The sequence below is a fragment of the Brachyhypopomus gauderio genome, chromosome 1, assembly GCF_052324685.1.
Source record: "Brachyhypopomus gauderio isolate BG-103 chromosome 1, BGAUD_0.2, whole genome shotgun sequence".
NCBI classification, from domain to species: domain Eukaryota; kingdom Metazoa; phylum Chordata; class Actinopteri; order Gymnotiformes; family Hypopomidae; genus Brachyhypopomus; species Brachyhypopomus gauderio.
Genome location: NC_135211.1, coordinates 16,807,617 through 16,820,675, shown reverse-complemented (window position 1 = coordinate 16,820,675; position 13,059 = coordinate 16,807,617). Strand labels below are relative to the sequence as shown.

At 45.2% G+C, this 13,059-nt stretch overlaps 1 protein-coding gene across 3 annotated transcripts in view; it reads right to left on the bottom strand.

Annotated features, from left to right (window-relative positions):
• cyld (cylindromatosis (turban tumor syndrome)) overlaps positions 1–10,143 on the bottom strand; it is a 17,208-nt gene extending 7,065 nt beyond the window's left edge. The window contains exons 1-5 of one of the 3 annotated variants that reach the window (XM_076999779.1): positions 9,641–10,143; positions 6,968–7,273; positions 5,539–5,644; positions 4,267–4,362; positions 1,118–1,234 (exon numbers count right to left, since the gene is read on the bottom strand). In XM_076999779.1, coding sequence (XP_076855894.1) covers positions 1,118–1,234; positions 4,267–4,362; positions 5,539–5,644; positions 6,968–7,273; positions 9,641–10,132 — 1,117 coding nt within the window. In that variant the 5' untranslated portion in view covers positions 10,133–10,143. The remainder of the gene's footprint in view (positions 1–1,117; positions 1,235–4,266; positions 4,363–5,538; positions 5,645–6,967; positions 7,274–9,640) is intronic. The other 2 variants (XM_076999788.1, XM_076999799.1) reach the window with 2 other exon arrangements.
• Positions 10,144–13,059: the final 2,916 nt, after the last annotated feature.

Here is a 13,059-nt window from a genome sequence, read left to right as displayed (position 1 = left end):
TTTGGTCCATTTCAGATCAGACGAGACAGTAAAATGACTTTTGAGAAGCTCGCCCATGTCGTGAGACATAAAGCACAAGCAAAGACACTGTACTGAAAGCGCTTTTCCACACCGGCACAGTTGCTCAGACATCTTCAGCATGGATACCAGCGCTGCGATCAGACAGACAGAGAGCAGAAAGGAAACCCAGCACAGCACAGATGAGGATGGAATGCCAGCGTACAAACACGACAGCAAGCACCTCAGCCCCCACCACAGCCCCCACCCGCCCTCCACCACAGGAGCCTTCTAGGCGTTTACATGCGGGTGAAAGGTACAGTGGGGAAACAGTATGATCAGAGTTACACCCACTCAATGATGTCAGCATGACGGGCACCTCTGAGGCCCCCCGACACTCACACACAGGCGCAGGTGGAGACACACACAAACATACACAGACAGACAGACACACAGACAGACAAACAGACAAACAGACACACACACACGATGTGTGGAATCATACACATACACACAATGTGTGGAATCAATCATCACTTGCAAAAGGCTTTCAACAGAAAATAGAGGTCAGAGCACAGGGTTATCAGCCCCTACTGCTGATGAAATGTTAGCAGTTCAGTGCTAGAAAATCTGAAACAAGACTGAAAGCTGACCAATGCCAGTGGGGGGGTATGTTTTTGTTGTTTTGGTTTGTTCTTATCTGCAAAGATGTAAGTATCTTCCAATAATCAGTTTAACAGCACAGGAATGCACAAGTCATGCACAAGTTATAGTTATATTTGTGAATAATAATCTAACAACTATTTAGTCTGATAGCAATGAGAACTTTCCTAAGTAATTCATAAAAGCCTTCTGCTTGCGAAACATCAACATGCACCCGGGTCCATATCAGACGTGTGTAGTCAGAAATTCTTAGCAGCAAGTTCCACCAGCAGATGAAATCAGAACACCTAAATGTTCCAGTGAGTTAAGAAGGTCATTACTGCATACAAACAAATTCGTTAAGTTTTCTGGGCCTTGTGCAGCGAGACTCTTGCTGTTAAGATCCTGGTGTGTTGATCCTCATCATTGGCCTTGCTCGGCTGTGGTGTACGTCACGTTGGTCACGTTGGACGTTTACCTTCATCTATGTACCACGTGCTTTTGGATTTGGTCTGGGCCGGAGGATCGACAGAACTGCCGTTTAGTGTATAATAAAACTCAGACTTGCTCCTGCTGCCCGCCTGCAGACCTAACCCTAAATAACACATTCAAAACAGATGGTAAGGGTGTGTGTGAACGCGCACGCGTGTGTGTGTGTGTGTGTGTGCATCTAATCTAAACTGGAGTGCCAACGACACCGTGACTCGAGTGTGCCTGAATGTGTGTGTCTAAATAAGAGAGAGAGAGAGAGAGAGAGACAGAGAGGCTGTGCTAGGGACATGCTGTGCACAGGTAGCTCATTAGAACATTAGCTCATGCTTGCTCAGGAGAAACAGAAGCATCAGCAAGCCATTAAGAAGGCTAAACATAAGCCTACCCCCAAGCAAGAGAGCATCTGGACCACAGTCCTGACACTAAAGCTGCATCTCTAAAAGAATTTTAACAAAACAACATCCAAAAGCATGTGTGGATGTTTGGGTGTGTGTGTTTAGTTTGTGTGGGTGGGTGTGTGTGCATGTGTGGGTGTGTGTATGTGTTTGTGTGTGTGTGGGTGTGTGTGTGTGTATGTGTGTGTGCGTGCGTGCAACAGGCTTGTTTTGGCTGCATTACTATACTGTGACCTCAGAATTCATCTTCAAAAGTAGTGTCTAAAAGGAACAGTTCAAACAGTGGTTTAACCAGGAAGAGTGATGTCATCATAACTGGATTTCCCCAGGAAGAATGATGTCATGCTAGCCTTAATTCCATTAGCCACACTAGCATTGTTCAAACTGTCCCTTTAACTAGCATGTATCTAAAGACACTGACACAAGACTGAGGCAAAAAACAGAATACTAATCACTACTACATGAAAAACTAATCACTACTTTATGAGAAAGTATTTCCATGAACAAACCATGCTGTAATTTCCTGTAGATCCACTACTACTGGTTTGTAGTTGTCTACAGATCTGTTAGTTCTGGTCTGTAATTTGTTATACTAGCTTTGGTCTGTAATAAGCTGTAGACACACTAGTTCTGGTCTGTAATTAACTGTAGACACACTAGTTCTGGTCTGTTATTTTTGTAAATACACTAGTTCTTCTCTGTAATTTGTTGTAGATACAGTAGTTCTGGTCTGTAATTAACTGTAGATGCACTAGCTTTGGTCTGTAATTAGATATACACACTAGTTCTGGTCTGTAATATGTGTAGATACACTAGTTCTGGTCTGCAATATGTGTAGATACACTAGTTCTGGTCTGTAATATGTGTAGATACACTAGTTCTGGTCTGTAATATGTGTAGATACACTAGTTCTGGTCTGTAATATGTGTAGATACACTAGTTCTGGTCTGTAATATGTGTAGATACACTAGTTCTGGTCTGTAATATGTGTAGATACACTAGTTCTGGTCTGTAATATGTGTAGATACACTAGTTCTGGTCTGTAATATGTGTAGATACACTAGTTCTGGTCTGCAATATGTGTAGATACACTAGTTCTGGTCTGTAATATGTGTAGATACACTAGTTCTGGTCTGCAATATGTGTAGATACACTAGTTCTGGTCTGCAATATGTGTAGATACACTAGTTCTGGTCTGTAATATGTGTAGATACACTAGTTCTGGTCTGCAATATGTGTAGATACACTAGTTCTGGTCTGTAATATGTGTAGATACACTAGTTCTGGTCTGTAATATGTGTAGATACACTAGTTCTGGTCTGCAATATGTGTAGATACACTAGTTCTGGTCTGCAATATGTGTAGATACACTAGTTCTGGTCTGTAATTTGCTGTAGATACACTAGTTCTGGTCTGCAATATGTGTAGATACACTAGTTCTGGTCTGTAATATGTGTAGATACACTAGTTCTGGTCTGTAATTAACTGTAGATGCACTAGCTTTGGTCTGTAATTAGATATAGATACACTAGTTCTGGTCTGTAATATGTGTAGATACACTAGTTCTGGTCTGCAATATGTGTAGATACACTAGTTCTGGTCTGCAATATGTGTAGATACACTAGTTCTGGTCTGTAATTTGCTGTAGATACACTAGTTCTGGTCTGTAATATGTGTAGATACACTAGTTCTGGTCTGCAATATGTGTAGATACACTAGTTCTGGTCTGCAATATGTGTAGATACACTAGTTCTGGTCTGCAATATGTGTAGATACACTAGTTCTGGTCTGTAATTTGCTGTAGATACACTAGTTCTGGTCTGCAATATGTGTAGATACACTAGTTCTGGTCTGCAATATGTGTAGATACACTAGTTCTGGTCTGTAATATGTGTAGATACACTAGTTCTGGTCTGCAATATGTGTAGATACACTAGTTCTGGTCTGTAATATGTGTAGATACACTAGTTCTGGTCTGCAATATGTGTAGATACACTAGTTCTGGTCTGTAATTTGCTGTAGATACACTAGTTCTGGTCTGTAATATGTGTAGATACACTAGTTCTGGTCTGCAATATGTGTAGATACACTAGTTCTGGTCTGCAATATGTGTAGATACACTAGTTCTGGTCTGCAATATGTGTAGATACACTAGTTCTGGTCTGCAATATGTGTAGATACACTAGTTCTGGTCTGTAATATGTGTAGATACACTAGTTCTGGTCTGTAATATGTGTAGATACACTAGTTCTGGTCTATAATATGTGTAGATACACTAGTTCTGGTCTGCAATATGTGTAGATACACTAGTTCTGGTCTGTAATATGTGTAGATACACTAGTTCTGGTCTGTAATTAGCTGTAGATGCAGTAGTTCTGTTGTAAATACCCTACAAACACTAATACACTAGTTGTGGTTTGGAATTTATGTTGATACATTAGTTCTGGTCTGTTATTTGCAGTAGATGCACTAATTCTATACAGTTCTAAATCTATTTAGAACTGTATAGAATTGTTTCCACTGATGATTCCTGTTTACTTCTGAACATCTCAACTTGAATAATATTTTCTGTAACAATACAATTTATTAATTCACTTCTATTTACAAACATTTACCAAAATGTTATCATCTCTTCATTAAGAAAATAAATGACAAGGCAACTACATAATTCAAAATCAGGAGGGTGTGATTGGGTGAAGGGGTGGGGCTACAGGAGTGCTTGTGGAGGGGGCGGGGCTACCTTTGCTCTTTGGTTTGCCCTGGCTACCTGACTTCTCATTGCTCCCTCTGGGTGTAAAGCTGGGCTTGGATGGCCTAGGGTCCTGCATGGAGTACTCTATAAAACACACACACACACACACACACACACACACACACACGCACATGCACACACACACGCGCACACACACGCGCACACACACGCGCACACACACGCGCACACACACGCGCACACATCCCAGACCATTGAGAACGACAGATGCTCACATACAGTACATTTAATACCTAATTACAGAATCTAAATCAGACCAACCTGAAAAGTTGAAAGGCAGTGATATTGTCATGACATGTGAGAGACTTACAAGCCTAAATATGGGAATTGGCATTAAATAAACAATGAAGAGAAAATATGACCCATCTTATTCATTAACAAACAAACAACCTGCCGGTTCTCTGAATCAAGAATGCGACTCCATACAGTGCAGTGCCACCCTATGGCATTTCTGGTTTCATCTGGCTGCACAGTCATTCTGCAGGACTACACATCCCAGAGGCCTCATTACAGTCACATGCAGGCCTACACATCCCAGAACGCTCAGGACATTAACAGTGTAAAGGAGCTCTTCACTAAGATGGCACTGCCCACCGCACTGAAGTGTCTAGAGAATGTCTTTACTTCACTGGGAAAGCATGCCAGCATGCGGGAATATTTACACACAGACATTTCAATTAGCATACCAAGAACATTGCTGGAGCTGAAACCCCACTCTTCTTTCAAAAACAAGCTTTTAGACAAAAGCACCTTTGTTACAGCCACCACCCCCCCCCCAACAAACACACAATCTCTCGCCTCCTTTCACTCAGTCACACACACACACACACACACACACACACACACACCATATGTCAGTGCTCTGTATCATTTCTGTGAACTTTCTGTACTCTTTATATGAAGACACATGTTTGAAAAGAAAGAAAATAGTAAACTGCTCCCTTTTTCCTCTCTCACCCCCCCACACACACACACACACACACACACACACACACATACATAACCCCCCCGGACACTTAAAATTAAGTGTCCCATTAAGGCGCTGAAAGGGTCACTCACTCAAACACACTCACGCAGACACGTACACAAACACATTCCTGCAGACACGTACAAACAAACACACTCCTGCAGACACACGCACGCACAGACATACACACTCATGCAGACACGGACACAAACACACTCCTACAGACACACCCACACACCCACACACACACACACACACACACACGGATCCCTCACCTGGCATGACGTCACAGACGGGGACGAGGCGTGTGTGCTCGCGGCTGGCAAAATTACACAGTAGCTTCCCCTCGAAGGCGCCGTCCCAGTCTCCAATGGGATTGTCCTGAGGATGAGACGTGTAGCACCCTATCACTGACACTGGCCTAGCTCATCGTCCACACACAGTGCTTACCACCAACCGCAGGCTGCGGGGACACACGTCACCCGGGGACACCGCGCCCGGGGACACCGCTTTGCCTCTTACACTGCTCGAGCGCAAATGGAGAAAGAAAACTTGTTTAAAAGCGTCACTTTTTCTGCTCCCCGGAGTCCATCAAAAGCTCCAGTACAGACTTCTCCACCACTACTCCACCACTACTCCACCACTACTCCACCACTACTCCACCACTGCGGCATCCATTCCAGCAGGTCAGCGGTGCACTAGATCAAACATCTCAAACAATCGTCTCTCAGATTCTCTCTCCACTATTCCGCCTCTGCCTGGTCCAGCAGACCTGCTGATCTCTGCACTCCCACTCAGGTGAGTCACGGAGACTGCACTAGGACCGTCCCCGAACTGAGCACAGGGCTGAGGAAAGAAGGCACTCTCCTCTCTACACTCCTCTCTGCTGCTGGTGCCGGGCTCCACTGGGCTGGCCCTGGGTCCGCCTCCTCTGGGGGGGGGGGGGGGGGGGGGGGGGGGGGGTTTGGGCACAGTGGTGGCTACGTGTGTGACAGCACTGTCTTCTCTCAGGCTCTGGAAGAGTGCCACCCTCTCCGCAGTGACTGCCCTTTTGTCTCGGGCCGACAGCAGGTGGGCCATAGCCGGACGCCCGGCCCGACGGCTACGTGCGGACCGCAGCGAAGAAAGAACGTCTCACACACACATGGTCCTGTGACCTCACGACTACGCAAGTTCATGTCTCACTACAATGGGTGACCTTTAACTCCTGAAACTGCTAGGACCTTTTACTTCTATTCATTACTTCGCTAGAACACCTCGATTAAAATCTCCAGAATTATACACAATTATACAATCTGAAACGTTAAATGCTAAAAAATCCAATTAGCAAACCGATGCAGAAAAACATGCATATATTAAGGTCACCACAAGAGCGTAACGGATGGAAATAAGATGACATAGCCAGTGGGGGCGGATAAAGGGAGAAACACCTTCCACACGCTGACCAGACTTCCCAGAGTTTCTATACCTCCCGTGATGTAACAAGCCATGTGACCAAGCATATCAAGGAGTTAGACATGCCCCTTACAGATGCAACAGAACAGGCAAGGCCAAGACAAAAGACGTGTGTCGTCCTGCACTAAATGACAACATGTCACTAGCATGTATTATGTACATGCATGTATTTGACCTTTAGTTGTGCAAACCATATTTCATATTACTAAAATGATTCATTATACTTCTAGTTTCTTCTTCTTTTTTTACCATATCAACTCCAACATAATAGCCCAGGGTTTCGTTGCCGGGCAACATGTCACAGAAGATGACAGTTCCGCGTTCGGGCCCCTCCCGCGTCTGCACCAGCACACGTGAGTTGATCTCCAGTGGTGGGAAGTCTCCTTCCACGTCCCCTTCCACGTCCACGATGGGCACGTGAGCCGGCTCCAGCTCCTCATCCTCCCAGAGCTCCAGTTTATCCAGCGCCACGAAGACGCCACACTCCTCCTCACAACGAAAGAGCTGCTGGCCTTGGTACGAGCCCTCCGTGAATCCCTGACCACGCCCCTCCTCCTGAGACAGAGAGGGAGAGAGGGAGAGAGAGAATATCCCAGAGAAAACAAAAACAAAGACACAGTTAGAAGGCTTGAATGGAAGGAATAAATGTATACTTGCCACAATCCCATAGTCTTCTACACTACATTTCACTTATCAGCACAGATGATCCATATAATCATCTAATGGAAGAATACGTAGTATTTTTAGACAGTAGGACTGCACGACAAAATGATAACTGTGAAAGTTCCCCATGCTAGTGCACTTACTAATGTTAATCATAGGCCCTGTCTCATTTATGACACCATGAGACAGTTATAGTGTCCATGCTTCATCAGTGCAAATGAAGAAATCCTGGGAACATATGTTGAGATACTTGGGGTACCTGACATGTCTGTGGTACGTTGTATGGAGTCTGGTTTATTAAACATCTCTATCAAACAAGACATTAGCCACTTCACAGATTCTCCATGTAAAGACATTTTCATGCATTATAATAAGATGTTTGCTCTGACAGTAAGAGTTCTAAGAACAAGAACTGCAACGTATTCAAGCCATGCACTCCGTCATGATTTCAGGGTTAGAATAGAGGGAAGCAAGATGGGACAGCAGAGTTTGAACAGCGATGAGAGCCCACATGTTTAGTTTTAAATAAGTTACCAAAGGTTTATAAGAACATGACACAAAGCACGAAACTAGTGAACACGAAAGGCCTACAGTGTGTGAAGAAAATCCAGACCCCCCCCCCACCCACCCACCCGCACAGACACTCATACTGCACCGACTACCTCACACAAACCCCAGCATCTGTGTGCAGGTCCTGCTAGGCCCTTTCCAGACACCATTCCTACCAGAACAGCAGCCTTCCGTGTTGGGCCATGGGCTGGGATTCCAACGCAGCTTCCGTACACACAGGCGGAGGGAGGGGGGGTGTGGGGGTTTGGATACAGCATGTCCTGAACACACTCTGCCAGCACCCAGAGCAGGACACAAAGCCAGCACTGTGTCAGGACCACGCCCTCCTTGGGTCTAAGCACCAGCACACGTATGTATCTCTCTCTCTGTCTGTGTCTCTGTCTTTCTGTGTCTCTGTCTTTCTGACCTCAGTCTCTCGCTCTGTCCGAGTACTAACCGAGAGTGCATAAATCAAAGTTGATTCTTAAGTATTACACAGATCATCTACAGCTTTTCACCTATTGTATTTCTGCTTTCTGTTGTAGTGCATTCTGAGTTTCTTGGAAAAGTGATATAAACTAATATTATTGCTGTTATATGCCTTTTCCTTTCATGAATATTGTTATTATTACTGAAGTCAAGTCACTTACAAAATATCCATCTTCATAGATGAAAGTGTAGAGCCATTATTCTTCACTGCAGTATTGACCTTTACTGCAATACTGACCTTCAGTACTGACCTCTACTGCAATGCAGATCTTTACTGCAATGCTGGCCTTCAGTACTGATCTTTACTGCAACACGATGAATCACTTGGACAAATCAAGACATAGTTCAACAAATCTTTTTGGTGAAACATTATTCAAGCTAAGGTTTCATATTGACGCAATGAGGGTTCACCCAAGTGTTATAAATCATCAGGATAAGTAGCAGGGTATTCTCAGGAGAGTATTTTTGTAGACCTAAAGTTCAAAAGTATGAAAATCAATGAGAGCCAAGCTGCACAATACTAGGACTCCTAAAACAAAGCCTGCTCTAATGTAGTCTGTCTCCACCGAGTCCTGTGTTCACAGGAAAGAACCCATGGCCCAAACACGAGTGGCTGATCTTCCCAAAAATACAGATCACAAAACACCCCATCACCATCCATGATCAGAATTTCAGTCTTTCTTCCCAATTCTGAAATGTAGTGTCAAGCATGTCAAGATCCAGAATAGATATGTTATATTAATTCAGTCTTCTGAAACTGAATTCAGTTAACCAGCGCCCAGCAAAGTTTACAGATAATGCTGATTTGAGAAACATCTGACTACACAGCAATCACTTTCACACTACTCAAATAAATATTTGACTACACAGCAATCACTTTCACACTACTCAAATAAATATTTGACTCTACACAGCAATCACTTTCACACTACTCAAATAAATGTTTGACTACACAGGTTATCACTTTCACACTACTCAAATAAATGTTTGATTACACAGGTATCACTTTCACAGGTATCACACTACTCAAAACAAATCCCTTCTTGGGATCAGTACAGTCTTGCAACCAATCATTCTGTTGGACCACTATTCCCCCACACCCCAGTTCCCAACACGTGGAGCAGTTACGGCAGAAATGTGACCCGTCCGCAGCCGTCCCAACTGCGCTCCAGTAAACACCAGGCTGGTCCCACAAGGCTAACCAAGAAAGGGCGGCCTCACCAGCAGCTCCACGCCGAACCACACGCCCGAGAGCGCGCGGTCGGGCAGCAGCGCTCCCTTGAAGCGGACCACGCCGGGCAGCGGCTCGTCCCCGGAGCGCAGCTGCACCCGCACGCGGGAGCCCGTGTCGATCTGGCGGGCCCGCTCCAGTCGGACCTTGTCCCGGAGCAGCGCGTAGCGCTCCTCGCAGTTGGTGATGGGGAACAACAGCTCGGCCAGCTTCTCGTCCAGCTCCAGCGCGTCCCGCTCCTCCACGCTCACCACCACGTTGGCCTGGTCCAGGATGCGCAGGCTGCGCTTGCCCTTGGTGGGAGGTAGGGGGCGCCCCAGGCTGGTGCGCTCCTGGCAGGCCTGGCCCAGGCTGCCCCGCGGCACGCGCACCGTCTTCTGGGACGGCCGCTCCACCGTGCACTCCTTCGCCACCACATAGAAGCGCCAGTCGTCGCGGAAACCGCCCGCCGGCTTATCCTGGCTCCAAAGTGCAGAGCTCATGGCTGCATCGCCGGGCGGGGCCGGGGGCGGGGCTGGGGGCGGGGCCAATGGGGTGAAGCAGAAGTCAGGGGGGAGGGGTCACGGGGATGGTCAGCGAATGTGGCGGTGAAGGACTGGCATGGCCTTTTATTGGGACAGAGGTGTCACAACAGCATCAGGTGCTGGAACAGAAAAGAGGGGGAAAAAGATGGAGATATATAAACAGACATTAACATTAGGACATCAAGGAACATTCACTAGAAGCAGAGTAAAAAGGACATTATTTCACAGATGTACTGAGCTCTGCCACCAGCAAATACCTCTACTTCTTCTCAGTGCAATCCTCTGAAAAGACTGAATGGGCTTCCAGTTCATTTGAGAATAAGTGAAAGGAGCCTCTGAACAAGTTAAATTATATATAGGCCCAGTGGCTCATTGGAAACAGGACTCACTACTGTATGTCTCATTGAACTGAGAGGAAACACCTGCAGCAGATGGTTGCCAAAACACAACACCTGGTCATGACAAATGCAATGGAGCAGGACAAGTGTATGCGCTCACACACTCACACGCGTGCGCGCACACACACTCACACACACACACACACACACACACACACACACACACACACACACACACACACACATACACACACACACCTTTTCCATCAGTGCAGTGAGAATGTAATGTAATGTAATACTTCAAAATGACACCGAGGAGTGATTTTCAGTTTACAAAGCATAGTCAAATGAAACTGCAGACTCCTGGTCACACAGAGAGGACTCCACATCTAAACATGTCTACAGTACTGCTCAATCAGCAGGGGAACTTCTACCACAGTACCTTCTGGAATGTTCCTAGCTGACTTACATGTGATGGGAGATCTCTGTATAAATTACATCATGGAGAGTATACACAATCTGTGGATTTTCAGTTTTTTTATTAATGCGTTCAACTTTTGGGCGGGGCGGGGGTGTCCTTGCATTGTTTCTAATTGGGGAAGGCCAACAACTAACAGCCTTACATGGCCTACAGTCAAATGCTTCCTTGATGTCTTAATGATGCCGTAGTGTCATATTTGCCACAGAATATGCCCTACATGTAATTTGAGTTGCTGTTTGCATTATAGTACAATATTTCTGTCTAGTACACTTCTCAGGCTAATTATCATTTCTAATTACTTTCTTAACAGGTTCAAAACATGCTTTGTCATAAGGAGTAAAAAATGTTTAACATGTCATGCTGCTATGCTATGTCTCTGTGTATTAGTTTGATAGTATTGGAGTAGAACAAGAAAAGCAGTGTACCTATCATTTCTTTCGGCATTTCTTTGGATGAGTATAAATAAATAAATAACAAACATCTTATGGCATGACAGGCAACTTTACCTTAAATTAAATGTGGGTCTGGTAGTGTGGTTGTGTGTCATCTGTTCTGATGTACCCACTTATCCTCACACAAGCACTGTGATACTCAACAAACTGACTCATTCTCCTTATCTGCATGTTCGGATTTCCCCCAGTGCTGGACGCCCCATCACAGAGACTACAGGGGATTTTTCACACACAACCACAGATGTCTTCCTGTGTAATATTGAAAACCCGTATCACAACATGCGCAGACTGGAACAACTGGGAACAGCAGACCAGAGTATGTCCTTCCAAAGTGGACTTTAACAGGTTTATAATCAAAACGAGTAACTGCTGTACACAGTGGGCAACGTGTGCTGAATATCGGGACTTGAAACAACTTTAAAAGCCCGTGATATTCTGATCAACACATCTTAACATCAAGCAGTGTTGAGAAAATAGATGTGCATTGAAAAAGCAATCTGCCCTCACACTGTACTTTGGCCTAGATTACCAACACCTCTCAAAACAGCAGAGACGGTCACTCTTGGTGACAACCACGACACCAACGTGTGTGTGTGTGTGTGTGTGTGTGTGTGTGTGTGTGTGTGTGTGTGTGTGTGTGTGTGTGTGTGTGTAAACACACCACCTTACACTACAGGTGGTCCGTGTGGAAATGAGCTCAGCGGTTAACGCGATCCCTCTCATCGGGGCTCGGTACCCTAAGAACATCCCTTCGGTTCTGGCACAGTTGAAGACACCAGATCACAGCACCATAACCTCTGTGATGAACCCTGCGGTCAGACGCGCGGTGGGTCAGCTATGGGTCACCATTAGACCTGGTTTAATTCAAACATCGCGTTCAGGGCCGATGGCATCGTGGGGAGTCAAACCAGCACTTTGACAAACGCTTGATCCCAGTTAGCTGCCAGTACAGCCAAACAAACCCCTGCTAGTTAGCAGACACCCGGGGCTGTGGTTGGGTCTACGCAATGCACTTGTTGCTGGTTTTCGGCAACATTAAACCGACTAGAGAAGTACATAACGAAGCGGTAATAAGTACTGGGTGACATTACACAAACTGGGACATTCGTGACACCGAGGCAGGAGTGTGACATCACGAGGAAACACAGTGGGCTAGCGTACCTGACACAACACCGTCCTTCACCTCTTCCTTCATCCAAATACACTCTCCGTGTTCGATGTGGTTCCGGAAAATATCGAGTCTTGATAAAAAAAAGGTTTTATTACTGGTGTTTACATAGAAGCTGGACGTCCCGTCTGGCTGACTAGAATCATAGCTGACATGCTATTTCAAAGTTAGCTTGGTTGGCTAAGACTGCAAGGGTCGGTTGCTCGGTATCAAGGTAGCTAGGTTAGCTAGCAGCTAAGTCAAACTAGCATTTGGTGAATAACCACTGGTGCAGAAATGAACTAAACAGGTCTTTCCATTACATACTTTAAAAAAATATATAAATGTCTATTCAAAGACAGCTGTTGACGTTATCAAAAAGCAGCACACAAAATGTATAGACAGCGTTTTATTTGAAATTTAAATGAGATCATTAACAGTGTTTATCAAATCAACCTAACTTGTTG